This window comes from Physella acuta, unplaced genomic scaffold (genome assembly GCF_028476545.2).
Source record: "Physella acuta isolate Inbredline_101_S28 unplaced genomic scaffold, ASM2847654v3 ptg000255l, whole genome shotgun sequence".
Lineage (NCBI taxonomy): Eukaryota > Metazoa > Mollusca > Gastropoda > Physidae > Physella > Physella acuta.
In genome coordinates this window covers 289,654-311,902 of record NW_026731774.1, presented here as the reverse complement: position 1 = coordinate 311,902, position 22,249 = coordinate 289,654, and the positions used below count along the sequence as shown (strand labels likewise).

The following is a 22,249-nucleotide window of genomic DNA, read 5'->3' as shown; positions in this document are numbered from 1 at the left end:
TTAGCCTATTGCCATGATTTATATCTGAGAACTAAAAAATCAATACTAACTGGTTGTGTTGACAAATGAAACACACGGGCCGGTGCACTTGATGGTCGGTGTGTTGAACCTCATTTTACCGTTGGCGGGACACTTGCGGTTTGGTTTGTTCATGTTGCAGCCACTGTTACATTTGTAACACTCGTATTCAACATTAGGTGGGGCTTGCGAAGTGGTGGCTTGGTTCGGTGATGTTGTGTCTACAGTGGTGGCCGATGTTTGAGTTGTAGCGGTGGTACCTGCTGCGTTGGTTGAAGCTGAGGTCGTGGTGGTGCGGGGGTATGTGGTGGTAGCATCATGGACAATCCGGGTGGTGAGTGTATCGTTTGGTTTGCCGGTAGTTTCCTGAGTCGTGACATAGCTAGTCGTCGTGGTCCTGTCGGTCGTGACTGTGGGGCTAGAGGTGGTATTGATGGTGGTCTCCTCCGGCTTGCAAATAAATGCATGCAGCGTTGATAAAATACTTTTCACTGCATTGTAAACCCTATCTTCATCCCCAGGCTTGCAGTTGTTGCCGGCATACTCTGCTAGACAATCCCTCATAGTAGATGCGACCCTTTAGTTAGAATAGTTCGTTTATAAAAGTATTAGAGGCCATGCATTCTAAAAGAAAGGATAAAATTAATAACTAATTAAAAATTTCACTGTTTGAAAAAAACTTAGATTTAAAAAACACACATACTACCAAATAAGAATAACATATGCATTCAGTACCTTCCAGAGAACACATAGGAACACAAGTAAAAAAAGAAAATAAGGAACATGTTTATAAAACTGTTGAGATGTAATTTTACAGCACAGCCTAGCGAACTTAAAGAAAACGTATCGTGGCATGCATGAATGGAACAATAGAAGAAGATTCTAGTCATTGATTTCAGATCGATAGTATTTTGATACAAAACTGCTTTTTTAAAAGTCAGTAAAAGAAAACAGGGCACAAAACTATAAGCTAAAATGCTAAATAACAAAAGCAGAACTCGTGAAAAAATATTTAACACACATAATGCCGAAGAAGATAGTTCAAAGCTTTTCATACATGCAACTGTTATTTACTGGTTGGCTTTGACAGTGCTCGATTTCGTCCCGCAAATTCCCACTTTTTAAACACAACTGCAATGCTATCAAATCTGAGAAATAAGCAAAACATGTATTTAAGTTCTTTCAAGCGAAGTGGCTATAGTTTATATATATATATATATATATATATATATATATATATATATATATATATATATATATATATATATATATGCATAATTCTAAGTAGAATAATTACCGTTTTCCAAAGTCAGGTTCTAATAATAGATTTCACGTCGGTAGTTTACATGTGTATGAATCGACGTCAATTGTTTTACTTGGAAATTTAATTTGCATAATAAATCCGACCAAGAACGCTTCAGAAGACACAAGCAGTTCATCATTCTTGACACATTTTAAAGGGTGTAGCGTGTAAAAACAAAGCATTTTTTACAAGCTGAAAATATGCTTATCGTCTAAAACAGGGGTTCCCAACTCTGTCCCCATGGACGCCATGGTGCCCGCTGAACGATTCGTATGTGCCCGCCCCTCACTATTCGACAGAGACAGAATTTTTTTCATAAACATTATTTTAAATTATGATTTATTTTTATTAATTTGTTACAGTTTTATTTTTTTCTACTGCCTAGGTTTATTAAATATGTTCGATACTTGTCCCAACTTGTCTAGCGGCGAAGTGAACGAATAGAACGAACGCCACGAACTGATCCGATAAACGCCGAAGGCTCTCTGCATGAAGGAAGATTCCTTTTCAAACTTCATGTCCTACCATTGTATTATCCACCAGGAAATTCTGTGTTGTAAAATTTTGCCATTTGAACACGTCATGAAAATAGTTACAAAAATAATCAATTCTATTCGAGCAGTTCCTTTGCAACACCGACTTTTTAAGGCCCTGTTAGAAGGTACTGAAGATAAAGAAAATTATCTTATTCTGCATACTGAAGTACGTTGGCTCAGTAAAGGAAAGGTTCTTACAAGATTTGTGAGTTTAATTGAAGAAATAAAAACATTTATAAACAATAGAAGGGAAAATTATGATGAACTAGCTGACTCTGGCTGGCTGATTGATTTGGGATTTCTCACAGACATCATGGAAAAATTGAATTCTTTAAATTTGGAGTTGCAGAGTAAAGACAAAAGCTTAGCTGAAATGATAAGCTCTGTAAAGTCATTTAAAGCTATATTGGAGTTGTTGATATCAAATCTGCAGATCAATTCTCTAGTGCATTTTGCACATATGAAGAAAATGCTAGGCGATAATGAATTAAATGGGACATTATTTATTAAGCATCTTCAATAGTAAAAAAAAACAGTTTGAAGAGACATTTTTGCAGTTTAAACATATTGAGCCAATAGTTTCCTTCTGTATCAATCCGTTTACTTGCCAAATAAATGTTATGGAAATAACCGCATGTATTGCAGATTTTGTTCAAGGTAAAACAGAAGAACTAGAGTTAGAAATGTTGGACCTTAAGAATGATATTTTGCTCAAATCCTTAATGTCAGAGGACTTTTGGAATACAGTGGATAGAGAAAAGTTCCCATTGTTGAAAAAAGCGGCATATAAAATTAAATCATTTTACGGTTCGACATATTTATGTGAATCATTGTTTTCAAACATGAACTTAATAAAATCAAGATATAGATCTCGACTCACCGATGAGCATTTTTATGATTGTCTGCTAACAGGATTATCGTCATACGCTCCTAACTATGAAGCTCTTGCCAATGAAATGCAATGCCAAAGATCACATTGACTTTATTATATTTTTTAATTAAATGTTTTCTTTGTATTTATGTGTTTTGTTTACTTTCTTTAGGTTTTGTAAATACATTTCTCTGTGTGTATGCAATTTGAAAAAAATGTCAAATAATTTTATTATTTTGAAACATTTTGGTTTATTATTTATTAATACATTATGACTATAAGAAAATAAGAAAATAAGAAAATAAATTATGGGAAAATGACCTACCGATATTTTAGAATGTGCTCTAATGTAAAAAAGGTTGGGAACCCCTGGTCTAAAAGATCACCTAATTTATATTATACAAGCCGTCCCGGTGAGGCTTTGCACTGGTTTTTTTGTGAAAAGCTAATCGATTCCAAAAATATTATATTTCTTATTTTTTTAAAGGCTTAAGTTTTTATTTTTTTTTTATTATTTTTATGGTCGCTTTGATTGCAAAATCTAAATAAACCGGGAGTGATCTCCCCTAAACTTTCTCGAATATTCTTATATAACACTACGGGGAATGGCAACTCGGGATATAGACTTCTAGACATGATTTTTAATCCATTTTAAATACTCAATTTTTTTAAAATAGAATATAATCTCGTAGAAAAAAGAAATGCACACCAAGTGAATGCTAAATAAAGATGTGCATAATAGTGCGCAATATTATTAGTACTTTATAAATTTACATACGTTTTTTGAGAAATCAGTAATTGCGTAAATAAGTACTTCCGGTCAACGGAAATTACTCAAAATTTGACAGCAGGTAGAGAATTAGATCTTTTACTTACATATCAAATTTCATTTATCTATCTGACATAGTACTCAAGTTATAGGCTTTTGAAAAATTCAAAGTAGAAAAAGTACCACTTCCGTTTATCGGAAATCGCTCAAAAATTGATACGGATCTAAGATTTTTATAAAATACTTATATATAAAATTTCATCAACCTAGCTGTAACGGTACTCAAGTTATCGTGTTTACACACAGACATAAACACACACACACACACACACAGATACACTGACATACGGAAAAGATTGCAAAATTATGTTTTTCCGTATCAGTGAGATGTGAAACGTCGAGATTTGTAAAAATCTCGATTTTTTTTTTTTTGCACGATTACAAGACTTTCTCTATACTTCGTATATACGAGAAAGTAAAAAGCACGTTTTTAATCCATGTCGACAATAGGATGGACTGATTCTCGTCAACTCGGTCTTCTCCATTAAACTTACATAAAAAAATAACTAATATGGCGGAAATGAGCTTTAATGGTGGAAATTAGGTCTTTTAAGTAGTGATAAAATAAATTATAATTAGTAAACAATTCAGCTCTGAAGCAATATTTCATAAAAAGTAAAATTTGAATTATAATAATAGAATCATTTTAAATTAAGACAATATATAATTTTATTTGTAGGTCTTCTTGATATAAATAATTTACAGTGCGTTCACGGCCGGTGTGATTTGGTGTCTTTTTTTTTACTTTAATAATTATAATTACCTGTTTAGTTGCTATTTATCTTTCTTAAAGAGAAAAGCGCCTAAGGATTTTATGAAATTAGTAGATATTTTCATTATTTTAAATGGTGCTATAAATAAAATCAGGTTTTACTTTGGCTACTTTTTAACCCCCCCCCCCCACCACTTTTCCTTGCGTCACACATCGTCACAAAACGTCAGACCCCCACCCCCCGCCCCCAACAAAAAAACTTCACACTCCACATCACCCCCCCCCCCACCCCCCTAATTTACAATTGTTCTGTGTTTTCATCGTTTAAAAATTGCCGCTCGTCGACACAGCATTAATAATGAGCGTGCAGGACCCATGCGTGGAACCAGCAGGTAAACACTTATACAGCGAGGCAATAATAAATCTGAAAGGATTAAATAATTTAAAAATAATTTATGTAAATTTAGATATTTTTTGCACCCATAAAGATTTACATGAGAATAACAATATATTTAGTATAGTATGTGAATTGTTTAACTGTTAGAACTATGCCTAGAGCTTCAATTTCTCTGTTACAGTTCACATAATGGACTTTATGGATACCATCTCTCACATAGCAATATTAATGTCATAGATTTTAAAAACAAATTGCTCTCAACTAGAGTATTAAATTGCGTGTTTTACTGTTAGCGAAGAGGATAAAGAAAAATGACAAAAAATACTCACACTTACTTAAATCTTAGCAAAATGTATAGAAGTTTTATTAACAACATAATTTTTTTTAAAGTAGGCCTATAACAAAAGTTACTTTGTTTATCAATACAACAAAAGTATGCAAATTTTGAATAAACAAACGGTTAAGTAATAATATCAGTAACAGGTTCTACATATCTATAGACATACATATTTCTAAATTTTAGCAAATACGGCAGTCTACTACACAATATACATCGTCCAATTGTATGAAAATTCAATTAGAACAACGATTTATTTCACAATCTTGACAGCTTACACAGAAGTATACATTTTGTTAGAAGTATCGCAACCTATGTAAAAAAAAATAAGTATTTAGTAAGTTTATTTTTCTTAAAACTAAAAAAGAAAATGCATGTTACTCAATTCGTGGGATTAAGACAATGTGACGTCACACTGTCTCTGCCCCTCTCTCCCTCTTCACTAATCGTCTTAAAAGCCTGAACCCGTCCCCCTCGTCACACAACGTCACAAAAGTCAAAACCCCCGTCTTTTATGGACGACCCATTTGTGTATTTGCAATATACGTTAGATATTCAAGAAAATGTGCTTATTTACTTATGGTGGATTGGAATTTATGCTGAATTATATTTTTAAAAGTAGGCCAAATGAGTAAAGGGTTATTAATGAATTCAAACATTTAGCTTTTGTAAAATTAAAAATCTGTATAGGTGATATGTTTAAGATGTTTGTCAAGCGGAAAGGGACAGGGGAATAATAAGGTGTCGAAAGATTGACCTCAAAAACCTGTTAAATACTCCTGGGCATTCCCCCCACCCCCGCCATTACCTCCTCAAATTAATTACTCCCAGTATATAACCACAGCGTATAACCCCCCGACCAAAAAAACTGTTGTAGGACATTACCCCACAATCAATCACCTACCGTTCATTTAGTTAGGTAAAGAGATAAAGTAATAATTGATACAGACAGAGTTTCTTCCAAGCATCTCTTCGGGGTGGGAGGGGGCGCACCGCCATTCCCCCCCCCCCCTGAAGAAAGTCTGGAAGAAACAATGGATACATGCAAAGTAACGTGTTCGGATACAGGTGTAGGTATATGTGAAAATACAGGAATTGGTAAGGGATATGAATAATGATAGTGAAAAGGAAATTGAATTGCTAAGTGAACCAATCGTGATAATGTTATAGAAAATTAAATGGGAAATAAGGAAACAGATGGGTTGATAGAAGTGATAGCGATAGGGATAAGGAAAAGAATAGTGTTAGCTACAGGAATAGGTAAAAAATATCGATAACTATAGTGATAGGGAAAACGAAATGGGATAGGGTTAATGAATAAAGATTAGAGAAAATAAAATGGGATAGGGAACTATATAGGGAAAGGGAAACGTCTAAAATAGGGATAGGAGTAGCGATAGAAATAATTATAAGGATAGTGATAAGGAATGAGGAAAAACAAGGACAAGAAAGAATAAAGGATAAGAATAATTATAGTGATAGGGGTAATTATATGAATAATTACAACAATTAGGATAATTAGTGGAATAGTTATGGCGATTGGATGGATTGGGAAATGTTTTTGTTTATAATCATGTTTGTGGTTGTGGTGAAAGTTAGTGTTATGTATAGATGTATAAAGAGTTTCTTCCAGTCATCTCTTCGGGGGGAGGCTCTCGTATGTCGAAATACCAAAATACACTTAATTTAAAATCTAATAGTAGGAAGCAAGCTGGTGGTAGTGTGTCAGTCCGTCATCGCTATAAATTTTGGAACCATAAAAGTAATCATATCAAAAGTCGTGCTTTTTACTTGCAACGCAGGTAGGATTTCATTAAATAACGACTTATATTTTTTGTATAGTTGATACTGTTTTTACTTTTTCGCATAACGTGAACAAAATATTTAATACACACACATTGCTAAAATATTTTATACGGATCAATGTCAAATAATACTTTCGCTTAGATAATTAGAAACATTGGATTCATTTTAATAACAGTAGGGTAAAAATACTAATTAATTAAAATCTTTTATAATTTTGCTAAGGAAGGTAATTTAAAAAGAAATTCAACTCAAGCTGTTAAAAAATTAGCATGGATTGATAAAATACAGATATTTTAAATATTGCCTTTTGTTTATTTTATGGATAAGTTGGGGTATTATAGTCGATAATAAGTTGAATCAGGCGGATACGCCGGCACCCCGGCCGGATGCGATTTAGCGCCCCGGGGCTAAACGGTGAGCACTATGTGTTTATGCGTGCATTTAAGTTGTGTTTATGTTATGCGTTTTAGTTTTTGTTTGTGTTTTTTTGCGTATGCATTTGTGTTTGCATTGTATTTGTGTTTGTTTTTTCTTTTGTGTTTGCCTGTTGCGTTTGTGTTTTTGTTTATGTTTTTTTTTGCGTTTGCGTTTACATTGGGTTTGTATTGTGCTTGTGTTTTCTTTTGTTTTTGTGTTTTCTTTTGTGTTTTTCTTTGCGTTGGGTTTGTGTTTTCTTTTGTGTTTGTGTATAGTTTTGTTCTGTTCCCAAGTTGGTACATTTTAAAAAGATTCACCGTGACGAAGCGCTGGAATGCAGCTAGTTGTAATTATATCACTATGAAACAAACCTACAAATCTAGCTCCAAGACACATAAAATACAGCTTTAGCTCTCTGACATGGTAGACTAAGAATATTAATTGTTTGTTTGTTTTTTGAGTGTGTATGATTTTAAAAATTCTATGCCTTATTTACAATAAATCATGTCCTTACATATAATATATACTTCATTGAATGGTTAAAAATAAAAATGTGTATCACACTATAAAGGAATCTTCACCTGTATATCCTTCTTCAGTGCAACCCCAATCAGCGAACCCTTTCTGCTCGAGATAGTTAACCCAAATGCTCTCACCACAAATCTTGAACACCTGCCCCAGTAGGGCGCTCGAGCTGCCAAATAAAGAAAAAACTATTTAATCTAATTTGTGCAGATAGAGTTTTCTATAAGGGAATATCTATCGTTGAGGAAATAGTGTTATTATCGGTATTAAAAGAAAGAAAAATAAACACACACACACAAATGTTTAAATATGAAACTTTATTGTAATTCTTTCCATATCACTTTTTTGGTTGTTTTTTTTTTAATTTATTGGTGGTTGTCCTTAAAGTTACAGATAAGCGAAATTAGCCAAATGTAATAGCATATTAAATAACAATTCCTTTCATACGTAGTAGATGAAATTGAGGTACGACAATTGGTTTACTGACCCGCGAGTCTTGAGTTCGATTATCAACAACAAGACTATTATCGGTTCGTTAGTCGACACAGAAGGGATAGATACCCGACTTAAGTTTGGGAAATTCAAGGTGCCTCGCTTTAGACCTGACGCCCTCAATCTTAAAAGTTAAGCTCAAAAAAAAATCTAACAGAACGTGAATTCTTCTTTCAAAATATTTTTGCAATTTTAACATAATGTAATCAGTGTTTATTCCAGACTTTTTTCTCCGTAGGGGCACTTGAAATTTTCGGGGGGGGGGGGCGGTAGACTTTCTTCGGGGGGGGGGGGGGGGGACACTGTTAAAAGTATATATTTTCTATATAAATTATATAAATTTCATTTCGTTCGGGGGGGGGGGGTAAAAAATCTTCGGGGGGGCTTTGCCCCCCCCCCCCCCCCCGAAGAGATGCCTGGAAGAAACTCTGAATGTAATACAATTCTATCGTGATTATTATATCTGAACTACTAACGAACAAGAACGTACTTGCAAAAATGTTCACGTAGTGAAGTCTCATTCTCCCCAAATATCGAAAAGTTTTTAAATCCTTGAAATGGACCATTCCAAATTTCTAGATTCGCTACCAGCAGTTTGCCGCATTGCTCCTCAACTGGTGTTTTTGTATGACACATTACACATTTGGTTAATAAGTAATCCTTAACGTTTATAAAATATATAGCAAATAAAAATAATATATATTTAATTTTAGGCCCACCACTAAACGAAAAAAATATAATTCAAATGCTTTTAAATGAAATAGAATCCACATGCATCTAACATAAATAGAATAAAATTATCACTAATGATTTTTATAAAAATTAAAATCTGTATCCCACACTGTAAAATAATTTGAATCTTCATACCACTAATTAAAAATCTGCATACAGTTAATTAAAATAATTGAAATAAGTATACTATTAATTAATATAATTAGAATCTACATACCACTAATTGAAGACGATGTTGTTGTTTCAATGCAGGACACTAATATTTGTTTAAAGTATATATATATATATATATATATATATATATATATATATATATATATATATATCTGCATTTATATATATATATATATGTCTAATATAAGCTTTTATAGGCACCTACATGCAAAAAAAAGATTATTGAACAAAGATAAATATCGTTAACTGCCAACACATATTAATAATTTCAAAAGCACTTCACGTTTAATACTTTCATATTTGAATGAAATAAAGCAACATAAGTCCAAAGAAAAATAAATTGAGCATTCTCTTCATTCATGTCCTCATAGCTCGTTAAAAAAATCTTTAAAAGTTAACCTTTTTTATCCAGGGTAATAACGAGCGTCAAAGAAGCGAAACAAAGGACCCAATTCATGTTGCACAATCTGTGTCGTAACTGAATTCTGGTTCAATGTTTTCCGCGTGGCAGGTATCAAGGCTGAAATGTGCAGGTGGGTAATCCGAACTGTCAGAAGAGGACCGCACCTGTCAGTTTATGACAAGCTAGTGCTGTTTTTGAATTGATTAAAATTTCCTTATTAAAGTAGGGGGCGCCCACCGTTATTCCTCAATATTTTGAAGTTCATTTGGTGCGCAAAATTTTTAAATCGTGAAACTCTATTGTATTAAAAAATTTAAAGTACTGAAAAAATGCATACATTTTTTCAATAACAAGCTTTTATGTACTAATGCACTAAAAAGAAGAAAATGAATTATTTTCTTAAAATATATAATACTGCACTATTATGTAAACTGTAAAGAAAATCGTGTCTCTTCCTAAATATTAGTGAAAGTTTCCAATAGATAATATAGTGGCCCAAGATTTTTTTTTATAGTTATTTAAATAGCCCACTGCTCCGCTGGCTTTACTTCCCGTTAATCAAGTCAGGTCCTCATTATAGTCAAATGTATTCACGGGCGTCGTCCAAGCCCTTTACTCCTCCTGCACTTGTCTGTCAACACGATGCATGTCTAGCTTGTGATGTCCTTCGGTAATGTCATACTTGTTATGTCATACTTGTTATGTCATACTTGTAATGTCATACTTGTAATGTCATACTTGTGATGTCCTACTTGTAATGTCCTACTAGTAATGTCCTACTTGTGATGTCCTTCTTGTGATGTGTTACTTGTGATGTCCTACTTGTGATGTCCTACTTGTGATGTCCTACTAGTAATGTCTTACCAGTAATGTCCTACTTGTAATGTCCTACTTGTGATGTCCTACTTGTAATGTCCTACTTGTAATGTCCTACTTGTGATGTCCTACTTGTAATGTCCTATTTGTAATGTCCTACGACAACCAGCCAGAGGTGACGCTGTCGGTCTTTCGGTCTGCTCCGTCCTGATTGAAACCACGAAAATATCTGTGCAATGCCCTAATTTAATGTAACACTAATAGTAGCCTATTTTCATCTTTCATTTTAAAAAATTTGAAATATTTTAACGCGCGCTTGTTATAATGCATGTTTCAGTTCGTTTACCTGCAAGCACACACACACACACACACACACACACACACACACACACACATCGTAAAATACCCTGTCGAGTGCCAGCGCGTGGACCACATCCCCGTAGTCTATGTCTGTAAGAAAAGTTTCAAGTATTGTGAGGTTGGGAGCAGTGGCGTAGCGAGGTCAGGTGTCACTTAATGGTGTCATCCCCCAGAGGCGTAGCGACCCTTCCCGGGGACAAACTTTCAAGTTTTCGATTTGCACCCTCCCCCCCCCCCCCCCCCCCGCTCAAACTTTCGATTTGCACCCCCCCCCCGCTCAAGTTTTTCTCTATATATTTTACTATTGCCTTGGTGTCGCCCCCCTAAATGGTGTCACTCGGTGCGGTCCGCACCCCCCGCCCCCCCCCCCCCTCGCTACGCCCCTGTTTGGGAGCGAATGGAAGATCTTCAGCAAGTTGTGATGGTTGGAAAACAGCAACCACAAAATGTGAGAGTGGGGGTGATGAAGAAAATCCAACACACAAGTTCAAGTCAAAGTATAATGTTCTTTATTCAAATGTACACAATCAACTTCCTACCTACCTAACTAATCTATACTGTACTACTACTACTTATATCTAACTGTTTACTGTACTACTACTAACTACGCACTCCCATGACCTATCCTAACACTATCTAACTGTTCCCTAGCTCTACATATTTCTGACCGTCTCTACCTCAGAGTTTCTTCCAGGCATCTCTATTGGGGTAAAGTCTACCTCCCCCCCCCCCCGAACGAGATGGATTTTATATAGTAAACATACACTTTTACTAAAAATGTTAACGGCCCCCTCAAAAATTTCAAGTGCCCCCCCCCCCCCCCCCCGGAGAAAAAAGTCTGGAAGAAACACTGCTCTACCTAACTCTACATAATTTCTCTACCTAACTCTGATCGTTCTCTTTGCTAGCTATCAACTACCTGGCCTAACTGAGACCAACGCTTCAGTGGTCAGCTGGCCGTCCCACGTGACCGGTCAGCTCCTGTACTTTCATTGGTCTCTCTAACCAACTAGCTATAGCCTGTTTCTATTAACTTCTTCTACTTGACCTATCCGACCTAACTTAGCGTCATCACAAGTATCCAAACGAAATTTGACTGAACAACAAATTGCTTAAAGTTAAAATGTCTGTTTAATCTTTTCTCCCGTTACACACTGGCCTTGACCCACCATCCCCAGAGGCGTAGCGACCCTTCCCGGGTACAAACTTTTAATTATCGATTTGCACCCCACCCCTCTAACTTTCGATTTGCACACCCCCTCCCCCTCAAAATTTCGGTTTGCACCTCTTAAAACACTATTTAACACTCGAATTAATCACTTAATTAAGTGGAATTATCATTTGTCTCTATATATTTTGCTATATTTTGCCTTGGTGTCTCCCCCCCCCTAAATGGTGTCACCCGGTGCGGTCCAAACTCCCCGCCCCCCCCCCCCCCCCACACCCCCTCGCTACGCCTCTCCCTATCCTTCGATTTGTCTAGTAAAATAACCCTCACAAGACTTTCTACTTCACTCGACCCAGTCGCTTTCGTTTCTTGATTCATTCACTAATTAAGCTTTAAAAAAAACCAATAGTTCTATTTATAATAATAGTTACGGCTTCAAACATATAGTTCTTTTAACCCCTTAATGCCTGAATTATGTTCCAAGCGTGTAAAAAATTATTTGTGCTCATTTTATCTCATCATACTGACACTGAATTTGAGGTATATAGTTGTTTTTAAATTTGGACTTATTTTTTATGCTAATTACGGTATGTCGCGAAAACGCCACATCAGGCACTTATGGGCCAAACAGTAATTTAATTATTTTTTTTAGTCCGGGTCATTTTACTATTTTTACTGTCACGTGTTTCTCTAAATCTCCACGCACAAACAATAGAATATCACAAACTGAACATACGGACATGCAAGGAGATGTAGAACCACTTGCAAAATTCATGAAAACTATACTTTATTAGCTCAGGCATAGAGTTACATAACTCTGCTGCACCTGCTCACTAGCTAACTCTTATGAATGGGTATTTTGAAGCTTTGCTGTCGTGGTCCTACTACACTACAGTAACACACTACATATGAAAGGACTTCCTTCAATGTGTAGAGCCTTAGTTGTCCCCGGTTACGTAATTTTCGTGAACTCTTATTCAAGTTCAACTAATAAAGACGCATATTTCTAATTTGACATATATTTGCTATACGCACAAAGCACGTGAACAAATACTGTCCTAAATGACAGTGTTCAGCCATCGTATATTCGTCAATTCTCAATGCAACTGCTGTGGGTACTTAGTGTCACTGCTCTGGGTACTCAGTGCCACCGGTGTGGGTACTCACTGCTATTGTTGATGGTACCCTATGTTTCCGATTCGTGCTACGGCTATTGTTCTCAACTGATTCTGATATTGATTACCAATGACAGTGCTGTAGCTACATATTGCCACTGGTATGGGTACTCTGTGCTGAAACAGTGGGTACTGAGTGTTGAAGCCATGTGTACTCACTGTTGAAGCTGTGGGTACTCAGTGTTACTGCAGTCGGTTCTTGGTGTCACTGCTGTGGGTACTCAGCGCTGGAGCTGTTGGTAATCGAAAACGTTGGTGTAGGTACTCAGCCTTAGCAGTGGGTACTCAGTAGCACTGCTGTGAGTGCTCATTGCTCAAACTGTGGTTGCTCAGTGTAACTGATGTTCAGTGTTTCTTCCAGACTTTTTTCTCCAGGGGGCACTTGAAATTTTCGGGGGGGGGGGGGGGGGGGCGGTAAACTTTCTTCGGGGGCGGACACTGTTAAAAGTATATATTTTCTATATAAATTACATACATTTCATTTCGTTCGGGGGGGGGGGGGGGGCGGTAAAAAATTTTCGGGGGGGGGGCTTCGCCTGGAAGAAACTCTGCTGATGTTGGTACTCAGTGCTGAAGATGTGGGTACTCTAACACTGCTGTCGGTACTAAATGCCAGTATAATGCCACTAATGTGGGTATTCAATAGCTCTGCGAAGGGTATGTTTGTCAGTACTCAACCTTACTGTATTTATTATTATGTGTAGGTCTATGCTCAGTGTTATTATTGTCAAGGTCACTGTGAAGACCTTTCTTTGGTGGTATCCAGGATAGTGGTCCACCACCTCACTTCCTGTTGTCTATTTATTTTTTATGTCTCCTAATATTTTACAATACTATTTCAAAGCTAAATTCGTTATATTGTACCCAGCAACATGATCACATTATTCAAACATCGCTCTCTCTCCATATGTCAATGTCAATGAAACAGATGAACTCTACTTCACCTACCACATGGAACGTAACGTTCTAAAGTGCGCTTTTATGTATATGCGAAGACTATATTGTAAATCCTTTACTTAATTACAATTATACTTGAATGAATGACATCTTGGCGATGCATCGTATTTCGTTATACCTGCTTGGCACACAAGTTCCATTTGATGTCTTATTGCCGGATGTCGCGAAAACGCGACAAACCGTAATTAGCAGATAACTTCCAAAATTATTCTCATATATGATTTATATTGTTTATATACATAAAAGAGTGAATAATAAAGCTATTAGTATTTTTTTTATTAGTTTAAAAAAAAATAAAAGCTCGATTCAGTACTAGAATTTCTCTAAACTTCATCTCATCAAGAATATAGTTCAGTTTAACACCGTTTAAAAAAGAAAACTCAATTCGGTGTTTGAACTTCTCTGATCTTCATCTCAGTGAACACAACACTGGATGTGTTAGAGACCGACCTCGCTATGACACCGTATGGTGCCGTTTTATTCCAGCCGCCGTTAAGGTTTAAGTTATAATAATCCGTACAATTCGTTTCGCAGAACCACCAGGCGGTTCTATAAGTATTTGGGATGTTGAAAGTATAAAAAGGAACGCTATTGAAATCGTAAGTGCTAAATTTCTTATTGGAGTGTGCTTGGTACATCGCCGGACTTGCTGATGATGACAGAAATCTGTAGTCATTTAACTCGTTGGCAAGACTAAAGTCGGTGAAGTTGAAGGTGTTATTTTGCCCGTTATATTTGACGTCCACTCTCATGTCGTATCTTGTGACGTTGGTCAGGCAGTGGATGTTTTCATTACCGAGGTAAAACTCGCCCAGTTCGTAGTCCCCAAACCCGTCCCTGTACTCTGCCCACTTTCGAAAAAAATCAAGAGCTCCTGTGATACGACGTTGGAAGATCGTCCAGCCGCCCCCATCACTGTCCGTGTCACACATGACGACCAGACCGTTGAGCAGTCGGATCAACATCCTCGGGCTGGTCTTGTCTGTGATGTCTTTACACGATTTATACATTGGTATAGTCTCAATATCTGTGTGCTGTACAAGTGCAGTGCCATGTCCTGCAATACATCAAAACATAAACAATATCAGTAGCGTCACAAGAAGAAGTGAGAACCGCATCGTAGTGACATTAATTTGTGCAGAGGGGTAGTAAAGTAAAATAAAGTTCCCTTTCAAACCTGACGGTCTATAGGGCAAGTGAAGTAGAGTTTACTTCTTTCTGTGACCTCGGCATATGAACGGAAAGTGTGGTCAGCACTATGCCCAGCCGCCTTTACTTTCACTGACGTGAGTTAGGTACCCATCACGGTCTACTGACTTGAACCCGGATTCGAACTCGAGACTAACGGGTTAGCTGTCCAGCTCTCTACCGCTAGACTACTCAGAGGGGTAGAGGGTCACCCATCGGTTTATTTTGCTCTCGCCCCTCCTCACGGGCATTGCGACAGACAAGTCTAGGGATGTACTAGAATGCTGCCTATCATGGGCGGACGGGGTAGAACGTAAGGCGTATTTTGTTTTCGTGGCATCCTATTAAATATAAAATAAAAATACGTACAATGTGAATTATCATCTTACTTTGTCCAGAACATTTACTTACACTAACACAAAACCTATCGATTGCCCTTTTCTTGTTCTAATCATTGTCTCTGTCTCTATCCCTTGTCATACTAAGGTCTCCATACTCATCCTTTATGACTATCCCTAACCAATCCATAATCTATCACTATCTTCACATATCACTTAATGACCTGCGGGAGAGGGGGGGGGGGGTGAATGACGAAGAGGAAATGTCCTGCTGAAGATTTTAGACGAGATTCGTGAAAAGGGATGTGATATACAGGGGTAATGACGGAGAGGGTAGGCGAATGGCCGGAGACTAATATTGGCAAGGGATTATGTCATGCTAATAGGCAAACCACACCAGTAAGCCAGATCAACGCATTTTATTTCATGTGGACGGCGACAGCAAGTCTCTAATTGTAGTTTAACCAGTGGCGTAGCGCGGTCGGGTGTCACCCGGTGTAATGATGTCACCACTCAGAGGCGTAGCGACCCTTCCCGTGGACAAACTTTCCATTTTCGATTTGCACGCCCCCTCCCCCCCCCCCCCCTCAAACATTCGATTTGCACCTCTTAAAAGACTATTTAACACTCGAATTAAGTGGAACTATCATTTTTCTCAATATATTTTGCTATTTTTTGCCTTGGTGTCACCCCCCTAAATGGTGTCACCCGGTGCGTTCCGCACCCCCGCACCCCCTCGCTACGCCCCTGAGTTTAACTGAAACAAATGTATCATTCAAATACGTATATATATATATATACACACACACATATATATATATATATATATATATATATATATATATATATATATATATATATATATACAGTTTCTCTCACCAGCACATGCGTATTTGTCACAAGGTGTCAGGTCACCGTTTGGCTGAAGCGTGACGTTGGCCCTGGTGTCACAAAAGTTCCCGCCCACAGAGTAGATCTGCTCGTTCCTGACAGTCGTGTTGGCTGGCACCTTCCAATAGCCTGTGAGAAGGAATCGAAATTTGCATCTTCAACTAATTGTCATGTATTTTACATGCATTGGTACTGTGTGTTAACATTATACACGTACCGTATTGATCAATAAACCTCAAGTCAACTGACCACTTACTAACATAATCCTGCACACTTTAGTCCCTTTCTATTACAGATATATACATATACATTCAATGAAGAGATAAATATAAAAAAATATATATTTTGTAGTAATCGATGGTCTAAGAGGGGTTTGGCATGGTCGAGTCGATAAAGCTTAGATTATTTTAGTCTATATATATAGGCACATGTGCGTGTGTGCTTTTTTTGTAGAGTGTATATATAAACTTACCCAAAGAACAAATACTTCGATCAGCATTAAAACCGAAATGGTTGCAGGTTTTGTTGTAGAACTTGCATTTGATGGCACACAATATCGGTGAGTCCATAGAGAATCGTTCTTGAAATTTGAGTATCATAAAGTCTGTTGTGTCGACCAGAGGCGTAGCGAGGGGGGGGGGGGGCGGGGGGGGGACATATGTCCCCGGGCGCCGACCTTAGGGGGGGCGCCAAATTGAAAGTTTGAGGGGGGTTGCAAATGAAAAGTTCGAGGGGGGGTGAAAATCGAAAATTTGCTCCCGAGGGGGGCGCCAAATTGAAAGTATGTCCCCGGGCGCCGGGAAGGGTCGCTACGCCTCTGGTGTCGACGGTTGTGTACTCAAACTCTCTGACCTCCACCGCTAAGGAAATGGCTGGTGTGTGAAGTAAACAGCGGGTTAGGTATCGGATGATATCGGAAACATGTTTAGTAAGTTCACAACTCTTTGAAAAGTAAATACTTCACTCGTCTAATGTATGTTCTCAGATTGTAAGCACAAATCCAATTATTGTTGTATTTTTGTATCCGGCATCAATTCGTGTATTCTTTTTTTTTTTAAATAAGAATATTTGTTCCCAACTACCATGAAGAAAGTCTACCGAACGAGATTGAATTTATAGTAAACAAATACTTTTACTAGTATCCGCCCCCCCCCCCCCCGCCGGAAAATGTTGACCGACCCCCGGAAAATATCAAGCCCCCCCCCCCCCCCCACCCCCGGGGGAAAAAGTCTGGAAGACATTCTAGATCGCCTTTTTCAAAAGGAATCACTCAGTACTAGACTTTTTGATATTTTCTCTTCAACCAAGTGGAAATGACACATATACCAAATATTGATAGAATGGGTCTACGACAAATTCCCGAAAGACACTTGCCCAAATTGGAGATTCTTTATCAATTTAAGTTTGATATTTTGATAATAAACACAATTCTAAGCATTAAAAAATTTCTCTGTAATTTTAAAATTTAGCTTTAATTTTTTTTTTTCAAAATTGAGAAATTACTGTAAAAAAATAACTTTTTTTTTATAAATGTAAGGTGATGTTGGCGGCGATGTCCTAACATTCTTTTGATGTAAGTTTTGAACACCTTGTATAGCCGACCGTATTGCGGTGGTTATATAGCGCTTATGACACGGTGTAGGCGACGCGGCGTCTCGCAACGTTGAACAGAGGCGCGTTTGTTTGTATATCTTGTTATGCTTAACTTGTCGGGTGATCATTTCACAACAGAACTAGGTGCGGACTAGGCGGCGAATTTAAAAACTAAAGGTAGTCAAATACGTTTGATCTCCATTTAATGCACCTTGTTCAGACAATGTGTTAAACTAGTTAAAGCGATTACTTAATAAAGAAAGCAAAATTTATTTTAAAAACTTGTGAAAAACGAAAATTGTATTTTTTGTCTTGTTTTAAAGATGGAAGAGAAAGTATGTTTCTACAACTTTTATATAGCAAATACAAATTAATTTAAAATGTCTGCATGGTAATATATAATATTTTTCCCTTTCTTTTTGCGTAGATAGGTTTTGTTTATCAACATTTCAAATTTAAATTGATAACGAACGATTATTTGGTAATATATAATGTTAACATTTTTCGGGCAAACGCATTTGTCGCATTCGGGCAAGTGTCCATTCGGGCATTTGTCGCATTCGGGCAAGTGTCCATTCGGGCATTTGTCGCATTCGGGCAAGTGTCCATTCGGGCGTTTGTCGCATTCGTGCAAGTGTCCTTTCGGGAAATCGGCCTTCGGGCAAACGGCATTCGGGCAAGTGTCTTTCGGGAAAACGTCCGGCTCCCGATAGATTACGATCTTAAATGTCTTTTATGGCGTACAAACATTAAACAGGGTAAAAAAGCTATTTTATAAAAGCTATTTAAAATGTTGTCATTGGTTTTCGTTTACACATGTTCTGTGTAGTTGTTGTTTTAAATGAAGAGTAAAAACATCGGCAGTTTAAAGATAAATAAAATTAATAATATATTGTAGGTGTACTTACTATAAATTAGCCACTGAAGAAATATCCAAACGACGACTGCTGTGATCATCATTTTAACAGTTGTAATCGAAAATTTAAACAAGCTTTAATAAATATCACATAAAAATATTGTATTAACTGTGATTAAACTACTATACGCAACAACTTTCTTAACAATAACAAATGTTTTCTTTCTGCAGCCTCATAAAGATATTGTCATAATTATTGACTGATTTCAACAACAGGGTTATATTTTCATACAGTTATATATTTGCGATATCTAACGATGGCTGAGTTACGGGCGTCGTGGAATGAGCTTGTGCGCATGCGTATGACCTGGGAAAATGAGTGTGTGAACTGGATCAAGCTATCTTATTTATTCTAATTGTACAAAAACGCAATATTAACAATAACTACAACTCAAACTCTTTTTATTACAAATAGGAGCTGGCATAAAGTGGCGGGGCTTAACTTTTTAGCAATTTTTGCATTAGTGATGGGGCTTATCAGGACAATACTCAGTGGCGTAGCTAGGATTTTTGGGTCCCTATGAAAAAAGTCTTAGTGAGCCCTCAGAGGCGTAGCGACCCTTCCCGGCGACCGGGGACAAACTTTCGATTTGCACCCCACCACAAACTTTCGATTTGCAACCCCCCCCCCCCTCAGACTTTCGATTTGCACCCCCCCCCCCTCAAACTTTCGAAAAAGGGCCCCTATTTCCCTTGGGCCATTTTGCCTTGCTTACGCTAGCTTTACGCTAGCTTTACGGTAGCTACGCCACTGACAATACTCCTACTACTTCTGCTAGTACTATTATTATTAATATTACTCTTACGTCAATCGAACGTCTGTTCGTCCTTCTGTTAGTTCGTCTGTCCGTCCGTCTATCCGCCTGCATGCCTGTCTGTCTTGGTGTGAACACGATAATTTGAAAATTGTTCCAGTTAGACTTCAGGTTTAAATATTAGATCGTAAACGCAGGTTTTAATCGTATATTGAGCTATTTGCATTTATCGGAAAAGGTATTTATTTACAATTACGTGTAAATACGATAACTTGAGTACCGTTTAAAATCAGTAGAAGAAATTTGAAACAATTGTATACGTTAGGATTGTACACATTTTTGCGTGATTTACTTTTCGTGTTATTGATAATTTACTCCCTTTTTGGTTTCTAAAATAGCGTTGGGGACGGGCTCAGTGAGGTGGAAGAAATTTGTAAATTGAGCAGATGGTAAACGTAGGCTTTGGTCAATTTTTGTAGCAATATCCGGTCACCGCTATTGTCTTATACTTAAGTTATTTTTTATTTGTAACTTTTGTTATATACATCTGGGTTTTTTAAAATACTAATAACTTGAATGCCGTTTCAGGCAATGTGGACGAAGTTTCACATCTAAATAGTTAAACCTATACCTGGATACCAGTTTTCTGATTTCTCAAAAATCTTACAATTTGAGCATTTTGTACCATACCAGCCCTTCTACATGTCAGGGTAAAACTACAGTTAATGTAACGCGCTCTTCTGCCATAGCTACCGACTCCTCACCCCACCCTCCTTCCCTCACCACTGGTTTAAAGTTTGTGAGTTAAACAATTTACCGCCTCGTTCTTTGTGTATTAAATAATATCATTCTTTTGAAATTTTAAAAAAGCCACAAATAATCGATTTTGATCACTTTGTTTTGAAGCTCAAAATTGAACAAACAATGCAATGCAGTGATTAAATGTTCAAAAACTTTGTTATATGACACCTCAGGCTCTAAACCTTTTTAACACAGCTGGATATAATGGATAAAATTATACAAGACACGCGATGAGTGGAACATAATTACAGTTATTTACGTTGAGCGCAATAGTATTCAAATTAAAGGCTCTGATCGTTGTGCACCTGCTGTATTAATTAAAAGCATTAGGGTTTTTGCCTCTAATATACAAGCAAACAATCCCACCGGCCCCAACGCTTGATGCAATTACAGCCCATTATCATAAGAGCGTTAACATTTTGCAGCAATGTTCTAGTTAAATTGGTTGAAAATGCTCGAACTAGATTAACACACATTTTCCTCGTGGTTTGTATTTTACTTTAAAGTAGGACCGAATATTGTAGCTATACAATACAATAAACGGTTTAAAGTTGACTTTGGTGAATTTAACAAACCTCTTTCATCTACATTACTGAATTCATTTCAATTGTCTCCCTAATGTCATCTAATTCAGTAATGTCATATAGCTCAGTAATGTCATCTAATTCAGTAATGTCATCTAGTTCAGTAATGTCATAAAATTCTAAAATATCGTCTAGTTCAGTAATGTCATCTAGTTCAGTAATGTCATAAAGTTCAGGAATGTCTTCTAGTTCAGTAATGTCATCTAGTTCAAGAATATCATATAGTTCAATAATGTCGTAAAGTTAAGTAATGTCATCTAGTTCAGTGATGTCATAAAATTCTAAAATATCGTCTAGTTCAGTAATATCATCTAGTTCAGTAATGTCAACTAGTTCAGTAATGTCTTTAAGTTCAGTAATGTCATCTAGTTCAGTAATGTCTTTAAGTTCAGTAATATCATCTAGTTCAGTAATGTCGTCTAGTTCAGTAATGTCTTTAAGTTCAGTAATGTCATCTAGTTCAGTAATGTCATTAAGTTCAGTAATGTCATCTAGTTCAGTAATGTCATTAAGTTCAGTAATGTCATCTAGTTCAGTAATGTCTTTAAGTTCAGTAATATGATCTAGTTCAGTAATATCATCTAGTTCAGTAATGTCATTAAGTTCAGTAATATCATCTAGTTCAGTAATGTCATTAAGTTCAGTAATGTCAACTAGTAATGTAATGTCATCGCACTCGTATATTTTCCTTTTATTGCCTAGTTCAATACCGTCAAGTATTTCTCTTGATCTTTTCTTCGCTTTACACCTCACTGAGACGGAAAAACGTTGGTCGTGTTCTGTTTTTTTTTTATGTGTGTCTGTATGTGTGTCGTATATAGTTCTTAGATCAAATAGAGAAAGTATATAAAGCAAAGGACAAAATAATACAAATAACATGCAGATAAGACAAGTTGCCACCACACTCTAGCCCATAAATAAAAAATACAACTTTTACAAACAACTACAAATCGCTTTACAAACGTATTTATTTATTTGCAAGCAACATTAACAATTAAAATAATGTAGGCCTACCTTTAAAAGGAAAAGATTGGCAGTACATAATAGTTGAAAAATTGAAAACGTCAAAAGATGGAAGGAATGTTTATACATACCTGCTTAGAAAACCGTAACCAACTCGACCCATTGGTGTATCACAAAAAAAAAGGGTTAGAT

At 36.7% G+C, this 22,249-nt stretch overlaps 3 protein-coding genes across 3 annotated transcripts; 1 reads left to right on the top strand and 2 right to left on the bottom strand.

Annotated features, from left to right (window-relative positions):
* Positions 1–45: 45 nt before the first annotated feature.
* On the bottom strand, positions 46–582 carry LOC131938699 (mucin-5AC-like). Its single transcript, XM_059296829.1, has one exon. It carries the CDS (start codon positions 580–582, stop codon positions 46–48), a length of 537 nt encoding a protein of 178 aa, XP_059152812.1.
* A 1,228-nt stretch (positions 583–1,810) lies between these two features.
* On the top strand, positions 1,811–2,380 carry LOC131938698 (general transcription factor II-I repeat domain-containing protein 2B-like). Its single transcript, XM_059296828.1, has one exon. It carries the CDS (start codon positions 1,811–1,813, stop codon positions 2,378–2,380), a length of 570 nt encoding a protein of 189 aa, XP_059152811.1.
* A 12,028-nt stretch (positions 2,381–14,408) lies between these two features.
* Positions 14,409–17,014, bottom strand: LOC131938697 (ficolin-1-like). The gene is made up of 3 exons (XM_059296827.1): positions 16,918–17,014; positions 16,434–16,574; positions 14,409–15,085 (listed from the first exon to the last, which is right to left on the bottom strand). Exons 1-3 carry the CDS (start codon positions 17,012–17,014, stop codon positions 14,409–14,411), a joined length of 915 nt encoding a protein of 304 aa, XP_059152810.1.
* Between the last annotated feature and the right edge of the window lie 5,235 nt (positions 17,015–22,249).

Coding starts and splice junctions, on each gene's coding strand:
- LOC131938697 (XM_059296827.1), bottom strand. CDS start 17,014: ATGGACTCACCGATATTGTGTGCCATCAAATGCAAGTTCTACAACAAA. Junction 16,575..16,917: donor TCGAAGTATTTGTTCTTTGG/GTAAGTTTATAT, acceptor TCCTTCTCACAG/GCTATTGGAAGGTGCCAGCC. Junction 15,086..16,433: donor TGACAAATACGCATGTGCTG/GTGAGAGAAACT, acceptor GATGTATTGCAG/GACATGGCACTGCACTTGTA.
- LOC131938698 (XM_059296828.1), top strand. CDS start 1,811: ATGAAGGAAGATTCCTTTTCAAACTTCATGTCCTACCATTGTATTATC.
- LOC131938699 (XM_059296829.1), bottom strand. CDS start 582: ATGAGGGATTGTCTAGCAGAGTATGCCGGCAACAACTGCAAGCCTGGG.